Source organism: Mesocricetus auratus, unplaced genomic scaffold (genome assembly GCF_017639785.1).
Source record: "Mesocricetus auratus isolate SY011 unplaced genomic scaffold, BCM_Maur_2.0 Super-Scaffold_100013, whole genome shotgun sequence".
Lineage (NCBI taxonomy): Eukaryota > Metazoa > Chordata > Mammalia > Rodentia > Cricetidae > Mesocricetus > Mesocricetus auratus.
In genome coordinates this window covers 9,930,499-9,951,630 of record NW_024429196.1, presented here as the reverse complement: position 1 = coordinate 9,951,630, position 21,132 = coordinate 9,930,499, and the positions used below count along the sequence as shown (strand labels likewise).

At 43.5% G+C, this 21,132-nt stretch overlaps 1 protein-coding gene across 3 annotated transcripts in view; it reads left to right on the top strand.

Moving 5' to 3' along the window:
- The first annotated feature begins 5,213 nt into the window (after positions 1 to 5,213).
- The window catches only part of Jcad (junctional cadherin 5 associated), a 41,328-nt gene continuing 25,409 nt past the window's right edge, over positions 5,214 to 21,132 (top strand). Inside the window, exons 1-2 of one of the 3 annotated variants that reach the window (XM_005085169.4) lie at positions 5,214 to 5,317; positions 19,911 to 20,247. In XM_005085169.4, the coding sequence (XP_005085226.1) occupies positions 19,967 to 20,247 (281 nt within the window). In that variant the 5' untranslated portion in view covers positions 5,214 to 5,317; positions 19,911 to 19,966. Of the gene's footprint in view, positions 5,318 to 12,641; positions 12,685 to 19,910; positions 20,308 to 21,132 lie in introns of those variants that run through there. The other 2 variants (XM_040755353.1, XM_013124556.3) reach the window with 2 other exon arrangements.

The following is a 21,132-nucleotide window of genomic DNA, read 5'->3' as shown; positions in this document are numbered from 1 at the left end:
AGCAACAGAGCCTACAGATGATGAGCTGAAACCAGGAGGCAAAGTAAAATTTTCCTGTGTGTTAAGTTGATTGTCTTAGGTAGTTTTGTCACAGTGGGAAGCTGGCTAACACACAGCTTCATTAAAATGCCATAGAAGTTTTGAGAGGAAGGTGAGTGATGGTATGGTAGCTTCTTCTACAAGCTTATCTCCTTTCCAACACTTAAATAGAATAGTTACTTCAAAATCAAACAATCCCATGAGCATTATACTCTTGTGACTATGGAAGGGCAGAGTCTGGCCGATGAGAAAGACTAAAGGAGAAGTAATTCCCACCGTAAGGTTATTTTGTCTTGCTTTATGTCACGGAAATCTGTCACATATTCTCTTATTAACAGGAGCTTTTGCTTTGTTTTATTTTATTTTTGACATGGGGCCTCAAATTCAATATGTAGCAAAAGCTAGCCCCAGGAGAAGCTTGAACTTCTGATCTTCCAGTCTCCACATCCTGGGGTTATAAGTAAGCTTCCTCACACTAAGCTTTATGCAGGGCTCAAGACTGAATCCAGGGCAAGCACTCAGTGAACAAAGCAACATTCCCAACCCAGACGCATTCTTTCTGTAATTAACATTTGATAAACAACTTGTTTGTTTGTTTGTTTACAGTACTGGGGAGGAAACCCAGGGCCACAAGAATACTAAGTAAGCATTTAACCTCTGAACCACCAGCCTCCTTCAGTTGGTCACACAATTCCCGCTTTAATTTTTATTTACATGTATTTACTTATGTGTGTGTGAGGCCATGCCACAGTGTACAAATTGATATCAGAAAGCAGCTTACTGCAGTTTACTCCTTCCACTATGTAAGTTCTGGGATCAAACCCAAGCTATCAGGATCGACAGCAAGAGCCCTCACCTATTGAGTCATCTTGTGATTCCCATATATTTCCCATTTAAAAAATAAAGTCACATGGGGTTAAAAAGAGCTGAACTCATTTTGATTGTTTTGATTGACTGGTGTTAGAAAGAAAAGAGGGAGCCTGAGGTGTCCTTCTACTGCTGGGCATACCTCTGTCCTCAAAAAGCTACGCTGGCATCTCTGCCCTAGTGAGACACCAGCCAGACACTACCATTCCCAGGAGAGACCAGCACTCAAGAGTTTTCCTTAAGAATCTGGCAAGGAATGACAGAGTGCAGGCCAGGGGTGCTTGGAATGTCCCACCCACCTCTAGTGAGCAGCAACTCTGCTGTGGTGATGAGTGTCGGCAGAGTCTGGGATATGAGGAGTAGCTGTTTTTCATTATTGATGTGTAGCCCTATATGGAAAAAATCTGACACCCAGATAGCCAATGATTAAAAATGGCCTTTTCCCTCCTGCAGTAACCATCAATTCCTTTAAGCATAATTGAAAAGTGTTTACCTTTCCTTAGTTCCCCAAGTCTGTGAAGTATGTTTCAGTGTTGCGTCTAAGCCATCAGGGAAGGCAGTGCTGTGGGACTCTGCTTGCTCACAAGGTGATGCCAATGGCTACTTTGTTCCCAGAGTATGTCAAATGCTAATCATTCTATACTCTCAGCACAGGCTATTTCCAACACATTTTCATAGAGCCAACCTAGGGGCTCTATACTCGGCAGGTAGTTCCAATTTTTGTGCTTGGTCTGGTCCTGGGTTCTCAAAGTTTGCTGTGTTTAGGACTGGTCTGGACATTTGGAGTACAGATTCCAGAAGCGCGCGCGCGCACACACACACACACACACACACACAATGAGAACTCTGATGATGTTATTTGTAAATAAAGCCAGGAACGTACCAGTCAAGCCTTTTCAGTGGCTCCTGGACTAGAGAACGCTTCAGGGAAACTGGTGTCTACTTTACAGGGAAAAATAATGAGGTAGTACAGTCTCTGAATTACTTTAACACATACCAATAGCTAATCAAATTTTATGGCACTGTTGACACAATGCCCTTTCTTTTCTGTACATAATCACCATTTTTGCCTTTCCACAACAAGTCAACAAGCAGGAATCAAACTTTTACCAAGAACATTAATCTTTAAACAAATATGACAATTTGGCAGTGTTTTACAGACTAAAGGGGAAAAATCAGGGAATACCTGTATTATCCAAAGGACACTTTGTAGCCATCAGAGAAGAGCCCTGAAGGAAGGGCACAGGATTGCTGCTCTAGCTCCTTGAAAGGCATCAAGTCAAAGAAACCAAGGTTTTTGTCGGGCGTTGATGGTGCACGCCTTTAATCCCAGCACTCGGGAGGCAGAGGCAGGCAGATCCCTGTGAGTTCGAGGCCGGGCTGGACTGACAGCCTCCAAAACAATACAGAGAAACCCTGTCTCGTAAAACCAAAAAAAAAAAAAAAAAAAAAAAAAAAAAAAAGAAACCAAGGTTTTGTCTTTCTTTTTTCTTTTCTAGATTTCTTTAAACAGACTCTTAAGTATCCTTTCTCTGGTCATTGCACATCTGCCTCATGACTCAATAATCTAAGTTCCTTCCTGAGTCTGTGAAATCTCTTGTCCAGGACTCAGAGGAAGGTGGGGACACTGAGCATCCGGGCTGGGTCCCAGCATGTCATGTCCTCTACAGCTTATGTTTATAACACTATTGTGATGAAAGTTGTTTTCCACCTTATTCTAAATTTTACAACATATAAGCAATGGGTATTTCCCCGATGCTGCATTTTAACCCTTCAACATGAAGAAGATGAGAGAAATGGAACTGAAGATTTCTGAAAAATGGATGATGACTGTGAGCCTGGGAGGTTAGGTGAAGGCATGGTATTCCTCTATGATCAAAATAAAATATATCCAGGTGTTTTCTGAATCGCCAAGGTCAGCCTTATGAAGAAATGTTCTCTAACATAAAACGATAATCACAAACACATGTGCATGCATATAAATGTGCATATAAAATAGACTGCATGCATATATACTTAACTTTTATAATTATTTTCACAGACTGTTAACATTTTACTTATTATGTATTTGTGTGTTTATTTATTGTTGTGACAGAGTCTTGTTATGCAGCCAGGCTGACATGAACTAGTCATTCTCCTGCCTCAGGCCCCTGAGGGCCGGAGGCACAGTCTTTAGATATTTATTGATGCATGTCTGTTTTCACAACAGGTCTGCACACTGGTGACCAGTGTGGAAATTGGCTAAATGGATCTCCCCACTACCTTTCACCTGTCTTCTTACACCTGTTGCTCAGATGATCACCCACCCACTGTCCATTTAAACCTTTCCTATTCTCAGATCTTCAAAATCTCCCCACTTCTGTTCCCAACCCTCTTCCCCCCAACTCTAACCCTCTCCCATGCTACTACTGTCTCCTTTCTGAATAGTTTGCCTTCTGTTTCTTGTGTGAAACATGGCCTTAGATATTGCTAGAATCTACTGGAGTAGGGCATGTGTTACACCAATCCTAACAAAAGGAAATTCCAGCACTTAGAGAGGGGTCCAAGGGAGTTTAGGAAACACAAACATCCTTGGAATTGTGAAGTTGCTTTCTTTTGAATAGAAGGATTTCAGTATTAGTCCTTTCCCTAGCTAATTCTGTCTTGCCCAGTTTTCTGCTAAAATGTTAGAATTTCTTCTTGCTTGGTCTAGCTTCTTAGTATCTCAACAATGTTGCTTTCTACTGCAGCTGTACCGTATCTTAGCTCCATTATGAAACTTTGGTGGGGTTGACCCAGAAACTCAACGACAAGACATTGTGTTCTGGGAAGACACATCTTAATCTCAGTTCAATAGCTGATAAATGGTCTTGCAGGAATGTTTGGATGCCTGGGGGTAAGCATACAAGGACATAGATACATAGAGTCTGTGGATATAGAGTCTATGTGATTGTGTGCTTAGGAAAGAGGTACTTGCATGTGTCTTCAATGGCTAATCTTGGCTGTCAACTTGACTACATGTGAAATTAACTAAAACTCGAGCAGCTGGGCACACCTGCAAAGGATTTTTCTTGGTTGGATCATTTGAGGTCAGAAGACCTACCCTACATCTGGACACTCCTTCTGGTAGCAAGCCAAATAAAAGGACACAAAAGAAGGAAGGTTTTGCTTTTTGCCTACCTGCCCTCACTCTCATCGGACAGTTCATCTATCCTGCTCTTGATCCGTTTCTTCACTGGTGTTAGAACCCACTTCTTCAGGATTCCAATGTAGACGAGAAATCTGAAGCTCTGAAGAACCTCCCTGGGAGTCCAGTATCACCCGGGACTGCTGAGACATCCAGTCTTGTGGGCTGAACAACTCCCAGAACCTTGACCTTTCTGTCAGGAGACAGCCAATGTTGGATTACTTGGGCCATATGCATGTATATATGTATATACTTTTTAGATTCCTTTAGTATCCTGCAACAAAAGCTTATTAGTTTAAGGAGTTGGCAATGCATTGAAGAAACCCATCCCTGCATGATAGCTTTCTAAAAAGAAGTGACAACACAATCGGTCCTTTGCTTTGTTGGGTCTGGGTTAGCCAATGTTCCTGAACTCTCTCCTACTCCTCAGCAAAGTTTATCGTCTTATGTTCTCTCTTTGCCCTCCAAAGTCTAAACTTGAGCTCTCTGGACTGGTATTTCAAGAGAGAAACAAGAGGCCAGGCTGGTGTCATGGTATCAGGAAGTATTCAGTGGGATCTAACCTCTCCCACGAAGCCCCTTCTATGTCCACACCCAGAATGTGGCAAATCCTTGCCTATACTATCCCTATTCTTGCCTTCCTCACCTCTCCCAGGACAGGATGGGACAGTGACGCTCCATGGCGCCTAGTCCTTAAAGACTAGCCTGCTGTCCCTCACTTCTGCCTTTCCTGTCATCGTGTGTGTGTGTGTGTGTGTGTGTGTGTGTGTGTATGACACTCATGTCTGTGCTTTATGTGTCTTTGTATATTCATGTGTGTTTATGCTATCTGTGTGAATGTCTGTGTACATCAGTGTGTGACTGAATAAGTGTGTTCTTGTGTGTAGGTGTGTGTAGAGATTTACTCAGGGTTGATGTGGTCTAAACACAAGTGACAAGAAAAGAGGGGAAAGGACGGGCAGCCCTGTGCCAGCTGTGCCATTCTCTGACTCGGTCTCTGAAGCTCCCGCATCAGTCTGGGTCCAGGTGCAGCCTTCTCCCTCCAGAAGCCAGCGCTCTCGAAGGACGGTGGGCGGAGCTATGCGGGGCGGTGGGCGGAGCTATGCGGGGCGGCGGGCGGGGCGTGCGGCTGCGCTCCGAGCATGCTCCGCCGCTGGGTAGTAGCAGGCGGGGCGGCTCGTGCTGGTCCCCGGCCGGCCGAAGCGGCAGCGGCTGCGGCGCGGGACAGTGTGCGGGAACCGCTCGGTAAGTCCTGGCAGCTGTCCCTTTGGCTCGCTCCTACGGCGTCCCACGGGCCCCGCCTCAGCCCCCAGCGCGTGCCCCCAACTTCTCTAGCCCGGACATTGTTGGGTCCCTGCCTCAGCGTGAGGGGACGCCCGCGCCGCGGGTGGCAGCCCGGTCCCACGTCCCGAGGGCTGCGGTCCCAGTTCAGGTGCCCAGCTCGGGGAGGAGGCCCGGCTGGCGTTGGCTCTCATGGGCGTGGGTCTCGTGTGGGCCTCTTCCTCGTCCCGTGCCGCGACCTGGCGGACCCTCCATCCCAGGACTGACAGCCCCGCTTCCCACGACTCTCTGGCCCGCGGGACCGGCGGTGGGACGTCGGGAGTGGCCGCGCCCGCTCGGGTCCCCGCCCGGCCCCGCCGCCCGCCGGGGAGTGGCTGGCAGTCCGCTAAGCGGCTCAACGGGACGGAGCCGCCCGCGTCCCCACGCCCAGACCAGCCACAGCCTCCTCGCGCAATCCCTAGACCTGGTGGCCCGGGACACTAGCCTCCGAGCACCCACAACCCCGTAGACGCTGAGCTCCTCGGGTTCCTCTTGGGGAGGAAAATGTCTATCTGGGGGAACTTGGGCCAGCTCAGCCTGGCCGTGCCCCAGCCGGGTCTTATCCGTGCTCCGCTGTGGTCTCTGCTCAAGTCTGCACGGCCCTGGCTGGACCACACAACTCTCAGGCTTTTCCTGTCCGGAACAGTTTAATCTGTTTCCCCTACCGATTCGTGTTTTCTTTCTTTAGATTTTTGCCTTTTTAGACTCGCAAAGAGAAGATATATAGGGATTGGGAGTGAGCGTTAGAAGATGGGAGGAGCCCTGAGGGAGGTGAGAGGTGGGATTCTGGCACCCAGAAACGCTTTGCATGGACGATGGGAAAGAAAAAGTAGACTATATTCAGTAGTCTAATCACAGCCCAAGTAACTCCAGGAACCAGTCTTTGTCAGGTGGACCGAGACCATCTAACATAACAGGAACACCTACAGAAAGGACTGTGGGAGTCTTGTGGAGGTTTCTTTCCATGGGAGTTATGCTGGACTTTTTCTGTGAAATTGGGAGTTTGAAATTTGTTCTTCATTGGGCTTATCTTAACGGTTTGTCTAATCTCTATCATCCCTTGAGCAAACTGAAGGTCTCTCCCTGTTATGCTGGGCAGACCACACGGGGCAAACTTTCACTCCTACTGCAATGGGCAAGCAAACATTTGTTGGCCAGAGGCCTTTAATCTGTGGGGCCTTTCTCCTGCAAACCTCTGCTGCTGAGACCGGGAGGTGAGTGCCCTGAGGGCCTGAGGGATTTAGGGAGATAGAGTAGTGGAAGAAGTCTGTTGTCAGGAGGGAAGAGTTTGTTTTTCCAGCCTCATGGAACATAGGCCATGCCTGAGCCGCCAGCCACAAGCTCTGGAGGGCTTGACAGGCTCATCAGAGTTATCTGATAACTCATCTGAGAGGTCAAGGCTTCCAGAGGCCAGCTGGGTATTGTTCCCTCACTATAAAAAGGTAACTGGCCTTTGGAGATAGGCAAGAAAAATAGATAACAGGTCATTTTTTTTCCAGTTGAAAAAAACAAATCTGAGAGGATAGTAGAAATCTGCTCTGTAAGATGCAATTTAAAGATAAATCCCATCTTTACTGTCAGCACCTAAGCTGAAGCACAGACAGAAGTTAGTGGCTCCTGTAGGTCCCCTGTCCTTGCTAGGAGAGTCTCTCCTTTGGAAGAACAGCAAACAGGGAGCATGGTCCGAGGCCAGTTTCTGTGTTAATGAGCTTGGCGAGACTTGACGGTAATTAATCTGGAGAGTTCAGAACATAGTGTTGGGCTGAATCAATTGTTCTGTTGTGGGTTTTTCTTGATAAGCCAAGATTTTATCTCTGAACCTACCCCTCCCCTCCCTGGGCTGTGGCTAAACCCTTGCTGCAGTTTCTTTTGGTTGTAGCAGATGTTAGTTTTCACCTCTTGGGTGGGAAGGGTTATCTCCCTAGTGGAACCTTGGCTTCCAGAGCCTGACTGGCTTGATGAATGCTGAGAGATACTAGTTTCTTAAAGCCAGAAACCAGGGAAAGGAAGACCCACCCACCCCTTTAAGTGCAGACCCCTCCCATTTATATTAATTTGCATTTGGAGGATCTGGTTTAAAATGTATTTTCTATAACTGTATCTCCTGAGGACTTTTAGAGGATGTGATTTAGATACAGGAAGATTTATTGTCAGGCTACTTTCTCATGAGCTTTTGGCTGTAGTTAGTCATGCCTTTATAGCATAACTGATGAAGCTGAACTCTTCTGCACAGTCACACTTTTATAGGCAGGCACGAAGATACGTGTTAAGCAGGCATCTGCTGGGGGAGGTGGGGAGTCAGCCACTGGCTCCTGTTGTCACAGCCAGGTCACCGGGAACCTTTCCTTTCTTTCGCCGAGTCACTGAATTTTTTAATAACTTTTGAAATAGCTCCATGACTTTTATAATTAGTAAGTAAAACTTGCATGAAATAATTTGAGCCTTCATATTTTTTATAAAATGTTGCCTTTTTATTCTAAAGGTATTTTTAAATAAATAAAAATAACAGAACTAATACATTACAAGTGTAATAAAAGCTTGTCCTGGAACAGTTGGTATATGATAATGGGATAAAATTAGAAAATTTCAAGCTAATACAGATTTTATATTTTCCCCCAAACACAGAGTATTAAAAAGAAAACTCTTACTCTTTTTTTTTTGTCTTTTCTTAATGACAGAAATGTCAATGTGGTACTTAGGGTCTCATAAAAATGAAGTAACTAAAGTACTAATTGTGTGACACAGAAGTTAGAGGTGTGTGTGTGTGTGTGAGAGAGAGAGAGAGAGAGAGAGAGAGAGAGAGAGAGAGAGAGAGAGAGAGAGGAGAGGAGAGGGAAGGAGGGAGGGAGAGAGAAAGAGAGAGGTGGTGTGGTATGTATGGTATGTGTGTGTATGTGTGATGTGGTATGTATGTGTGTGATGTGTGTGTAATGTGTGTGTGTGTGTGTGTGTGTGTGTGTGTGTGAGAGAGAGAGAGAGAGAGAGAGAGAGAGAGACCCTAGTGAGGAAATGGGGAGTTAGAAGAGGCAATCCTTACTTAAAAACTGAAGTGCATGGTATTTGGCACTGTTTCCCTTTCTTTTAAAAACCACTTTCTTAACAGCAGTCCCACTATCACCATTAACAGTGTGCCAAGACCATTTTTATTTTAACCCACTTTTCCATCTGTTTTTTTTTTCCTTGTCACCTTGAGAAAAGTCAGTTCAATGGTGCTTGTCTTACCAAAATTATCACTTCACAAACTGCATATGCTCTTCATGGCTTCCACAAGTTGAACAACTTGGGAACATGTTCATGAGAACTTCTTGTCTCAGGACTTAAAATGGGACTATGCAGTTATTTATTTAATAATTAAGATTAGAGAGGGAAATGACAGTCCCATTGTTCGTGATTAAAATACATAATTCATCCACTGGGGGAAAAAGCCACAAGAGAAAGCCTTACAAATGCACATATCACTAACAACATAACCCATTCTGGCTTGTTTTCTGTCTTGGCTATTTACCCCTTGTTTAAAGAAAGCACTTTGTTATATATTTATCATAACATTAGACCTAAACGTTGTCAGTTGAAGAAATATTTACACTGAACTGCCAACAGTTTAAGGGACCAATTACATCTTAAGTGTGGAATGTCAGTGGATACAGCTGAGGAGTTTGAGGGGTGTTTCTTTAGAGAGGAACACTGTCTAGGGAACTGTTAGAATGCAGCTTGTGATCTTGTATTGGATTCCATCATCAGAGCATGTGACTTGAAGCTTCAGGAAGCAGGTAAGGAGCCTTGGGCAGATAGGACATGTGCATCATACCAGAATCTCCTATCATTCTCCAGCCCTTTATTCTTTTCTCCAACTTCTCTTTTATGGCCATTGATTCTTCCTGATATGAAATATATTTTCAAGGATACCCACCTACACAATCCTACCTAAGCCATCCTTTGTTTTTAAAAGTTTTTTTTTTAAAAAAAACTGGAATACAAACAAAATTACTAGAAAGAGACAACCATTCACTTATCAAATTACTAAAGCTTTTAAAAATCAACATTGCAGGAGGTAAGATACCTGAGGAACTAACTGCATTACTACTTATTGACAGTATAAATAATTATATTAAACTAGCACCTTACATTGATAAAATTTAAGTTATGAGTCTGATAACTGCTCATGAGTGCTGATTAATGATAAAATAGTATATTGGGCTAGAAAGGTCTCAGTGGTTAATACTCATTGCTCTTACAGAGGATCCAAGTTCAATTCTCCACATCCATGTCAGGTGTGACATTTCTCTGTGCCTGAAAATACAATTTTATACATGTTTGTTTGTGAAAACTTCAATCCCTAATAAACTTAATGTCCCATCAAACAAACATGAATGTTATGAAGAGAACTATATAAAGAGCATTAAATTTATGTATATGCACCTCTGCTTATGTCATTAGGATGGATCCCAAAAAGTGAAATTATCAGTCCATAGGGTTTCAGAGCTCTTACTACTTATCATCTGATCATTTGTTTTGTTTTGTTTTCCTGAGGGGTAATCTAGCTGTGTGGTCCAGGTTGACTTGTCAAACCTCTTGGCTCAGCCTCCCATTGGATTTAAGACTCCTAATCACTGCTGAAAAAGAAGTTATCCATTTGCATACAACCCTCCCACACATTCAAAACACACAGACAATGCTGTGCCCTCATCAGCAGCAAACATGCTTTTACAAATGTATGGGGTTGGAGAGATAGCTCAGTAGTTCAGAGAGTCTATTGAGATCAGTCTCCTGCTCCCATAACAGGTGGTTTGCAACTACCTGACACCCCCTTCTGGTGTTCTGAGGGCACATACACATAAATAAAATATTTTTTAAGCTTTGATAATCTGGGGTGTGAATCGTCACATTTGGTTTAATATGTATGTATTCAACAATTTAGTTTAATTTTTATTTCTTTGATTTAAATGAGTGAATATCTTTCAGATTTGTGATCTGGCATTTGTCTCTTCATGTTCAGGTCATGTTCTAACCAAAATTTTCTGTTCTGGTTTGGGTAATGAGTTTGTTAATATTTTGTTCTCTTCACTGTCTTGGGATGGTTTATTTCTACAAATATGAAAATAAAAAATGTTATTTTTAACAAATGAGAAGGGAGAATAGCTATTAAATAGGATTCATTTACTCTGTACTTTGCATAATTGAAATACCACCAAAATTGTGGTGATATTATGATGGTTTGGATGAGTGGGTTTTGTCTTTATATTCTCCGGTGCCCAGAGCCAGCATACCCAGTGTCTTCCATACCTTGATGAATTTAGGCTAGAAGGAGTGTGTTATTTGGACCAGAGACTTGCTGGTTACAGAAGCAATATCCTATTGACTATGTGGCCATCCGCCTCTGCTCTCTTGGGTGGCCTCTGCATGGATGCTAATGAGGCCAAGGTCAGAGTTCTATCTGCATATGACCTATTTAGCTTTGTTCCATGTCATGGCCACAAGCTGTACCCTTTTCTCCCCCTTTCTTTTCTGTGGTCAGCTGACTGGGAAATAATGTGCTGTTCATCACACAAGAGACAGGTTGGAGGGAGATCCAGATTTCCAGAGCTGTGAAGAGCCTAAGTACATCAACTTGGTTGTCCAGTGTGCTCCTTCAGGAATGCAAAACTCTGCTTGTCACCTGCAGTACTCCAACTTCCATCTGGGCACACACACACCTCAAATGAAACTCACACAGGCAGAGTGCCCAACTCACACACAAATCATACATATATACCTCTCTCAAACAAACCAAGCACAAGTCAAACACAGGAACACAACTCACAGACACACTCGCTTATACAGACTGTCTCTCACACACATACACCCTGACCCACAACTCACACACTAACATGCAGACATACACTCCTCCTCTCACATATGCACGATATTTCACCCACACCCCACCACGTGCACACTCTTGGTGGGGCGTGGTAAGCACAGCTCCCTCCTAATGCAAGGGCATTGTTAGCAGCAGCTTCCTATTTTATAATTCAGTCAGTGAATAGTAAGGACACAGGTGATATAGAAGAACTCAGAAATCTGTCACAGTAAGTTGGTATAAGGCAATGGTTCTCAAACTCCTAATGCTGCCATCATCTAATACAGTTGTGTATCTATGATGACTCCCAATCATAAGATTATTTTGTTGCTGCTTCATAATTTTTCTGCTGTTATGAGCTGTAATGTAAATATCTGTTATGCGACTCCAATAGGGGTTGTGACCCATAGGTTGAGAAAGACTGGTGTAAGTGGTTTCACTCAGGTTCTTTGGAAGTGACAAAACTGCTCTTTGATTTAAAAAAAATCAGTAATAGTGATTTTGGAGGAAAAGGAATTTTGGGGGAATGAGTGGTGTATTAGTTACGGTTACTATTGCTGGGATGAAACACCACGACCAAAAGTAACTTAGGGAGGAGAGGATTTACTTCATTCACAATTCATCATCAAAAGCAGTGAGGGCAGGGACACAAGCAGTGCTGGACCTGGAGGCAGGAGCCGATGCAGAGGCCATGAAGGGGTGCTGCTTACTGGCTTGCTCCTCATGACTTTCTCAGCCTGTTGTTTTTTCTTTTCTTTTCTTTTTTTATTCATCTATTTTACATCCTGGCCCCAGGACCACCATCAGGGGTGGCCCCATCCTCAATGGGCTGGGCTCTCCCCTAAGAAAATGTGCTACAGGTTTGCCCACAACCCAACCTTGTGGAGGCGTTTTCTCAATTGAGACTTCCTCCTCTCTGATGGCTCTAGCTTGTGCCAAGTTGACATAAAACTAGCCAACACCAGTGGGTTGTATTAAAATCAAGTTACTTGTTGTCTTCCGAAACAAAAAATACTTTCTACAAATGACTGTTGTTTTAATCATACTAAGTCCAAAATACATGGCTTTTTTTTGACATACTTACTCCTATTCCCTCTTTTCCATCCTCTTCCCTGCCAGTTCCCTGAATGTATATTCAAAGGGGTTTCTAACGTTCTCCCTCACCACTTTGGCCCTCTCCTTCCCATCACGTTCACCGTACAGCATTCCTATACTTACCCAAGTCCACCTGCAGCTCCCTAGTAACTGTGCAGAGTCCAGATTGTCAGTTTTGCAGGTAACAGTAACTGATTCTAGGCAGTTGTTTTTTGTTTTTTCTTTAAGTATTCAGGGTCTCTCTTGTTGCCACTTTCTCATTTGGCGTGGATATCCTCCTGATTTGTCTGTTTCTTGGTTTTACATACAGGCTTACTTAGGAAGAATCTGAAAACCACAGTGACTTAAGTGGCCTGTGAAGGTAACCATACAGTTGAATGGTGTATTTCTAAGTAACTCACTTGTTGCATATCTTAAAATTAACACTAATATTGTCATGGAGGCAGTCAGTCACTTGAGGAATGACTTGTGTAAAGAGCCACCTTCATCCTAAACAGTAAAACAGGAGTTCTTTTTAAACACATAGTTGTAAGCTTGATACCACCACATCTTTTTCTCTCCTTGTTTATGTTTAGGTGTTATTAGTAAACCAGAAAACTAGTTAATGGGAAGGAGGGAGATATATATGGAGGGATCTAAACTAGTTGTCTGAACTGCCATCCTAGACAGATCTGGGTAAACCTAACAACTGCCATTTTTAAACTATATGTATGCATGTTTGTATTGCATGTATAGGTATGCGCATGTGACTGGGTACCTTTGGAGGCCAGAGGTGTTAGATCCCCTGAAGTTGTGAACCACCCAACATGGGTGCTAGGGAATGAGCTCAGGTTTTCTGGAAGGTCAGTAAGTGCCACTAACCATCTCTCCAAAGATTTATTATTTTTTTAATGTGTGTGTGTGTGTGTGTGTGTGTGCGTGCGTGCGCACGTGTGCGCACACGCCTGCATGCGTGCATGCACATGCATGTTCCCATGTGTCTAGAAGGGAGTGTCAGACTCGCTGGAGCTGGAGTTCTTGGCAGCCTCCTGATATGGGTGCCGGGAAGCAAACTTGGGTCCTCTTAAAGAACAGCAACACTTCTGACTATTGAGCCATTTGTCCAGCCCAGTAAAGCAAGGTTTTCTTGGGATTTTTAGAAAGGTTTAATGGGGCCAAAAGGCAAAGAGAATAAAGAATAAATTAACCATGAGTAGAAATGTGTTGTGGACCTACTGGGGGGTGTTTTGAACAGTTTGTAGCTGGTCACAACATTCCCAAGGGGAACAGTGGGACAGTAAGATACAAACTAGATCTCATGAGTGAGTCATAAAGCCCAGAAAGAAAATCCTGGCTCCTCAGCCTTCTTGCTTCTCTAATTTACCTCCCTTCTCCACCTAAATGAGAGCCTGCATACTAATAAGCATTTCTTTTTTGGTCTCATCTCATGAAAGCATAATTTAAACCAGTCCAATAGAGGTAAACAAGGGTGCTTGGGGCTAAACCTGACCTTCCTTCCCACTCAGTATTGTGTTTGGTTTCTGTGGGGTTTTTTTCAATGATATGTTCATTCTCTCTCTTGCTTGTACATTCTCTCTTTCTGTCTCCTCCCCACCCCTGCACAAGGTCTCGCTCTAGTTGGCCTTGAACATTCACAGCTTCTCTTGTTTCTGTTTCCCAAGTGCTAGGAACTCCACGACTGCCTTCATTTTTTTTTAAGTTTTTAAATGATCTGTTTTCTATGCCTGAGTATTTTGTACATGTATGTCTCCACCACGTGTGTGCAGTGCCCCAGCCCACTATACCTGCCTTTAAATGTTTAGAAGACAGGAATGAAATCCCTCAAGTTTGCGTTATCTTAACTATTCTTAGACTGCATAAAACCTTATATACAAGAAAAGGGAACTTTTATAGACCCATTTTTTTCTTCTTTGTATATGTGCCTTACAGAGTTTGTTTTAATGAAAAGGCTTGTTTGGCTTAGTCCAAGTTGTACAAGACCAAACTAGGAAAGGGCATGTGGCCGAGAGGCCCCATGAGGCTTTCTGGGCCAGCTCACCCTTGATTCCTCTCATCTACACAGGGATGCCACAGAGGCTAGAAGCAATGGTTAAGTTAGCATCCTCCCAGCTCCTGGGACACCTGTCCTTTCTTGGGGTAAGTGGCAGATCCACTTACTTTTAAGAAAATAGGGCTTGATATTAAGGTACCCGAATACATGTAAACATGGGTCTTCATGATGTCACAGCCACGCTTCATGCCTGCCCTCCACCTTGGCTGCTGGAGCAGAGCATCTGCAATAGCTTCTCTCTAAGACAAGAGACATCTAGATGTCTGTTCTGACAACAGAGTCCCCTGGGATAAAAGTCCCTTCCCTAGACGATCAGTTCCTATTGTGGAGCAGTCCCTTGAGGAAGGTCCAGACAACAGCAAAACCCAATAGATGTACAAAGCTTCCTGGTGGCTTTCTCAAGCCAGACACGCAGAGTGAGAGTGGCAGCATGGAAGATGTATTTCACTTCTGGGACCCTGTGGGTTCTTCTGCATGCTGGGTGTGCCAGTCAGTGGTGGACTCCACAGACTGAGGAGAAAGAAGTGATGGCATTCTTAGGGAGAATGGTCTCTTCTTCCCTTGGTGTTCTGAAGACCAGAAAAGCAGCAGAACAAGGTGGCTATGGCCTTTCTTGAAAAGCCAAATTCTGATAGGTAGAACAGCTTGATTTGCTGTTGAGAGGAGAACAAGGGACTTGTTAGACCAAGGCATTTCTCAGGGAGTAGTAGCATTATTGAACATACTTCAGAAGTCATCTTTCCTGACACCCTGACCATCAGAGGGATGACATCTACATTGGTGCTCTTCAAACTAGTGCTTCATGAAGTTGATTAGTCTTAACCAGCAATCTTAAAAAGTGAAATAGTAACTGTCTCAATAACTTTCTTAGGTATTTCCTTATTAGCATTTAATTCAAGAAAACAAATGTAGGCAAACACATTAGTTACTAGTCACCTTGCTGTGACCAAATATTTATCAAAGAATGACTTCCATTTTGACACATGCTTGAGAGGGCACATTCCGCTGTGGCAGTGAAGGTACGTACTTGTTCATATCATAGTGGGTCAGCGAGCATAGAACTCAGACAGGAACTGGGGTAGGGCCAAAACCTATTGGGCTCACCCCCAGACTGTTCCTTATTCCTTACATGCCCACAGCCTCTCAAAATAGGACCAACAATTGGAGAACAAATGTCCAAAACACATGAGCCTGTGACTGATACCTCACACTCACATCCTAACTTGATGTCCCCCCAATATCTTTTTTTGAGACAGGGACTGAACATTGTATCTCAGCTGACCTAGAATTTACTAGATATCTCAGGTTGGTCTTACACTTGGAACAGTCCTCCTGTCTCAGCTTCCTGAATTTTGAGACATGATCCACCATATCTGACCAGGAAAGATGTATTGAATGAACTGTGTGCATTGAATCTGTAGATTACTTTTGACAAGATTGCCATTTTTACTCTGTTGATCCTACCTATTCAAGAGCATGGAAGATCTTTCCATTTTCTGGTATCTTCTTTAATTTCTTTCTTTAAAGACTGAAAGTTCTTGCTAACAGGTCCTTCACTTGTTTGGTTAGCATTACTCCAAGATACCTTATGTTGTTTGTTGCAATTGTAAAGGGTTATGCTTCTCTGATTTCTTTCTCAGCCCATTTATCATCTGTATATAGCAGGGCTACTGATACTTTAGAGTTAACCTTGTATCCTGCTACTTTGCTGAAGGTGTTTTTTGGGTCACTTGTGTAAACTATCATATCATCTGCAAATAGTGAAAGTTTGACTTCTTCCTTTCCAATTTGTTTCCCCTTGATCTCCTTTTTGTCTTATTGCTCTAGTAAGAACTTCAAGTACAATATTGAAGAGATATGGAGAGAGTGGACAGCCTTGTTTTGTCCTGATTTTAGAATAAATCGCGCTGAGTCTCTTTCCATTTCGTTTGATGTTGGCTGTTGGTGTACTGTATATTGCTTTGATTATATTTAGCTAGGTTCCTGTTATCCCTGATTTCTCCAAGACCTTTATCATGAAGGGGTATTGGATTTTGTCAAAGGCTTTTTCAGCATCTAGTGGGATAATCATGTGGTTTTTCTTTTGCAGTTTGTTTATATGGTAAATTACATTGATAGATTTTTGTTTGTCGAACCATCCCTGCATCCCTGGGATGAAGCCTACTTGATCATGGTGGATGATTTTTCTGATGTGTTCTTGGGTTCCATTTGTCAGTATTTTATTGAGTATTTTTGCATCAATGTTCATAAGTGATACTTGTCTGTAGTCTTCTTTCTTAGTTGTGTATTTGTGTGGCTTGGGTGCAGTTAGAATTCAACAACAACACAAATTGCAGAAACCCTACAAGCTCATGGAAATTGAACAATGCACAATTGCACCATTCCTGAGTCAAGGGAGAAATAGAGAAATTAAACTTCCTACAATTCAAGAAAATGAAGACACAACATACCCAAACTTACGAGACACTTTGAAAGCATTTCTAAGAGGAAAGTTCGTAGCACTAAGTGCCCACATGAAGAAACTGGAGAATAGTCACTCTAAAGAATTAACAGCACAACTGAAAGCTCTAGAACAAAACACACAAACTCACCCCAGAGGAGTAGACACCAGGAAATAATCAAACTGAGGCCTGAAATCAATAAATTAGAAATAAAAAACAATACAAATAATCAATGTAACAAAGAGTTGGTTCTTCGAGAAAATCAACAAGATAGACAAACCTTTATCCAAACTAACCAAAAGGCAGAGAGAGAATATGCAAATTAACAAAATTAGAAATGAACAGGGGACATAACAACAGATACTGAGGAAATCCAGAGAATCATCAGGTCATACTTTGAAAACCTGTACTCCACAAAATTGTAAATTTAAAGGAAATGGACAATTTTCTGGATAGATATCACTTACCAAAATAAAAGAATACATAAGTAGTTTAAACAGGCCTATAACCCCTGATGAAACAGAAGCCTTCATCAAAAGTCTGCCAACCAACAAAAGCCCAGAGCCAGATGGTTTCATTGCAGATTTCTACCAAAAATTTAAAGAATAGCTAACACCAATTCTCCTCAAAGTGTTCCACACAATAGACGTAGAAGTTTCATTGCCAAACTCTTTTCATGAAGCTACAATTACCTTGGTACCCAAGCCACAAAAAGACACAATGAATGTTTTATTCTTACAAAGTAATATTCTATTCTTGGGTTCTTGGAAAGGCTGAGTATCCAGCATGTGGTGGTACCAAGAGCAATATACCACACGATACCAAAGGAAACAGAAAATGGCAAAAGCACATGGTGAAATTGTCTGCATAATAATCTGTCATATTTGTTTGCATGGTAATGTGTACCTGTTCTTATTGGGCTTTCAGAACAGTGCAGCGCTCTGGGAAAATTGTTTCCTGCCATTTTACATGTAGGAAAGCTTGAGGTGGTTCCTCACCCACTTCAGGGACTATATCTGAAAAGAGTAGCTCACCAGACCCTGGATCATGCCTAATTCTGTGTTGTTTTAGCTATACTCTTACCTTCCCAGGTTGCAAAACAAAACAACTTTTATGACAGTGACAACCTTGGTGTGTGTTAGCCTTTGTAATGTGTTTGTCTTTATAACCACCTCTGAGATGGTGTGTGAATGACAGAATTAATAATGACCTACAATGTTGGTATCTGAGAATTAGAAGGAAATAGAAACTCCTTGGTGCCTCATTGGTTTATCTTGGTTGATACTGCAATTAATATGTCTGTAGAAAAGAACTGCTACCTCTTGATGCAGCCCATTCCATTTTAAATGGAGTGACATCAAAGAAGCAAGCCAAACAGAGCAGGTGTTTTTAGAGTAATAGTATACAGGAACCTGTAGGAGAGGGGTCAGGGCCTCACATGAGGCAGAGGGCAAGCTGAGTTGGGTCAAGGTAAAGAATACATATACCTAAGGGACAGAAGTCTCCCATGAGCCTGCATGGCAGTGTTGCCTTTGGGGTTATGGGTAAGACGTGCAGGTCAGCTGGCGGCTCAGCTCTGAGCACTGAAGCCTGTACTCTCCTCCCACTCCTGTGAGTTGCAGGCCCCAGAGAAGAAAACAGGTAATACTTTCAACATCAGCAATCCCTTGACCTCAGTTATCTGAGGTCACTTTGGCTCTGACAAGCTGGATATCCTCAGAAAGACCTGTTGCTTTAGTAGGTTATTGTCTTGCTGAAGTATTTTCTGAATATAACTATGGGAAAATAAAGATGCTGGACTGGTTTACCAAACCCCAGGGGCACATTGACCCACATGGGCGTTTTGTGAGGAAGGGCTGCATGCAACCAACCATCTCTGTCTGAAGACACAGATTCATGGGTATGGGCCCTTTACTCTGGGTCGCCAGGATTCTGTCTCTATGCCATGGTCATCATACCCAGAGTCTGTTTAAAGTGCCAAGTTTCCCACTTCTATAGTGACAGATGCAGTGTATCTGTCCAACTCCTAACTATTCTTCAAAACATTGCCCTGGTGCCCCCTTTCTCATTCGTGCATCCATTCCACAAGTATTTCCAGAAAGCATGCTAATTGCTAGATGCTGGAGATGTAGCCAGCAAAATCTTGAGCTAAATAGCCTTCCTCCACATTCACATGGCCAAGGTCCTTGTTAACTAACTTAAAACAAATGCTTGTTCCTCGGATCCCTCTTTGCTGTGTAAGTGAATGGCCCATCTGTGACTCCCTGAAAGTCACACTATTGTGACTCTCCGAAAGTGACAGAGTAGTGTCAGGAATGGTGGCACAGAGTTTTCTGTGAGGCCACTAACTTCCAGAGCTTTCCAACCTTCCAAGAGGGACCCCATGCACAGTTTCAGACCTACAAAGTATGATCACTCCGAAGCTGACTGCAGAGATGTCTCTGCTTGTGTGTTCTAATGGGAGATATGTACCTAAGATCAGCAGCATAGTGCAGGGACCCAGGGAGAACTCCTACTGGCAGGAAGTGCAGGCAACTTCATCACACTTGCATGCTGGCCAGCACACATTTCTTGACAATTGTTTCTCTGGCCACAGTGGCTTTCCCTTTGCCCATGGAGTGGCTGGGGATGGAGCTCCCAAACCCATGGTGCCCAGGCCAGAGCTAGACCCAGTCTCTGTGACTGGCAGCTCCATCTGCTTTTCCCTTATTGGATGTCTGCATTCCCTGTCTTTGATCTTCATGCCTCTAGCTATTAACATAGGATGAGCCACTAAGTGTGCTGGTCTCTAGGTTGTATTTGCCTCTGGCCACCCTTGGCTAACTTAGGAAACTTGGTACAAAATAACTGTGAAAATATTTGATTGACAAAAGTTTTACATGAACCCTGGCTGGTCTAGTAGTGCACACTTGTGATTCCAGTGCTTGTAAACCTGGGGCAGCAGGATTGCAAGTTTGCAAGGTCAGCATAAGGTACACAGTGAGATCCCATCTCTTTCTGACAAGGTCTAGATATGCATCCCTGGCAGGCCTGGGAAGGGTATGTGTCCACTTTGGTGTGGGTGTTCATAAATGCAGCTCTTTGTTGTCCTTGCAGTGATGGGTCCTGCCACCATGATGGTTCAAACCTGTGAGTTTTGATGACACTGCACCATGTACAGTGTGGAAGATCTCCTGATTTCTCATGGATACAAACCAGCTCGAGATGTCCCGGCAGCACAAGAGGACAAATCAGAGGGATGTCAGCCAACGAGGACAAGAACCCGAGCTGGCCAAGGCCTATTGAATGGGTATGAGGATGGCCCTACAGCACATGCCCACAGTAGGAAGTCCCTGGGGACAGGACATGTGAGCAGCTCTGAAAGCCGCAGTTCCAAGCCAAGAGGCCACAGGGAGCGCCAAAGCACTTCTGCTTCTAGAACTCCTGAGGCAGGGTAAGCTTCACGTTGGCCCAGCATTTTCTTTTGACTTGAGAGTTTGGCGTTGGGTTATATGTAAGTAAATCAACTATTCCTATTTGGCTGGATTGGGGGGGGAGGGGTGTCAAAGACAGACTGCATTTGGCCTAGGCTGCATTTGGGGTCTGATTTCTGGCTGTAGTCAGCACAGGACTGGTTAGCAGACCTTCATTCCACATGGCGTGTAAACAGACCCCACCAAGGCAAGCAGCATATCTCCTGGCTCCACTTTCTCCTCTTGTAAAGTGCTCAGCTGCATAGGAAGTACCCTGGAGCTTTGAGCCCATTCATGCCCACCCCTACACTCTAGCATAATTGACTTCCTTTTGATGTATTTCAGTAGTTTGTAGATTCAGGGAGTTGGAAAGGGGTGTGTACTCCCTCTAGTTGCCCTAACTTGCCTTTGTACCTACATTGTCCTTGTGTGGTTGTCCCATCTGAACACAGATCTATCTGTGGGGGTTTCCTTATGATAGAAAAGGAGAATGGGTTGCTTGGAAAATGGTGGTGAAAACAGGAATTTCAGCAAATATGAGAAGGATCCCCAAAGTCTTCCAAGAAATTTCAGTTCAGGCCAACAAATGCCATCCCTCCATCCAGCTGTGCTTATCCTGGGGCAGGAAAGGTGTATGGAATGCAGAACTCTAGATGTGCAGTACTGCAGAATTGGGTGTAATCATCCAGAGGGGACAAAGTGCCAGATAAAACTGGCACCCAGAGAAATAGACACAGTGTTGGGTTAAGTGTATGAGCAAGAACTAGCCTTCTGTAGTTACAGGTCACTTTTCCAGAGAGAGCCTCTTCATGTTTGGTCCCCAAATTTCAGACAGCAATGGAAGAAACTCCATAGAGCATCTGATA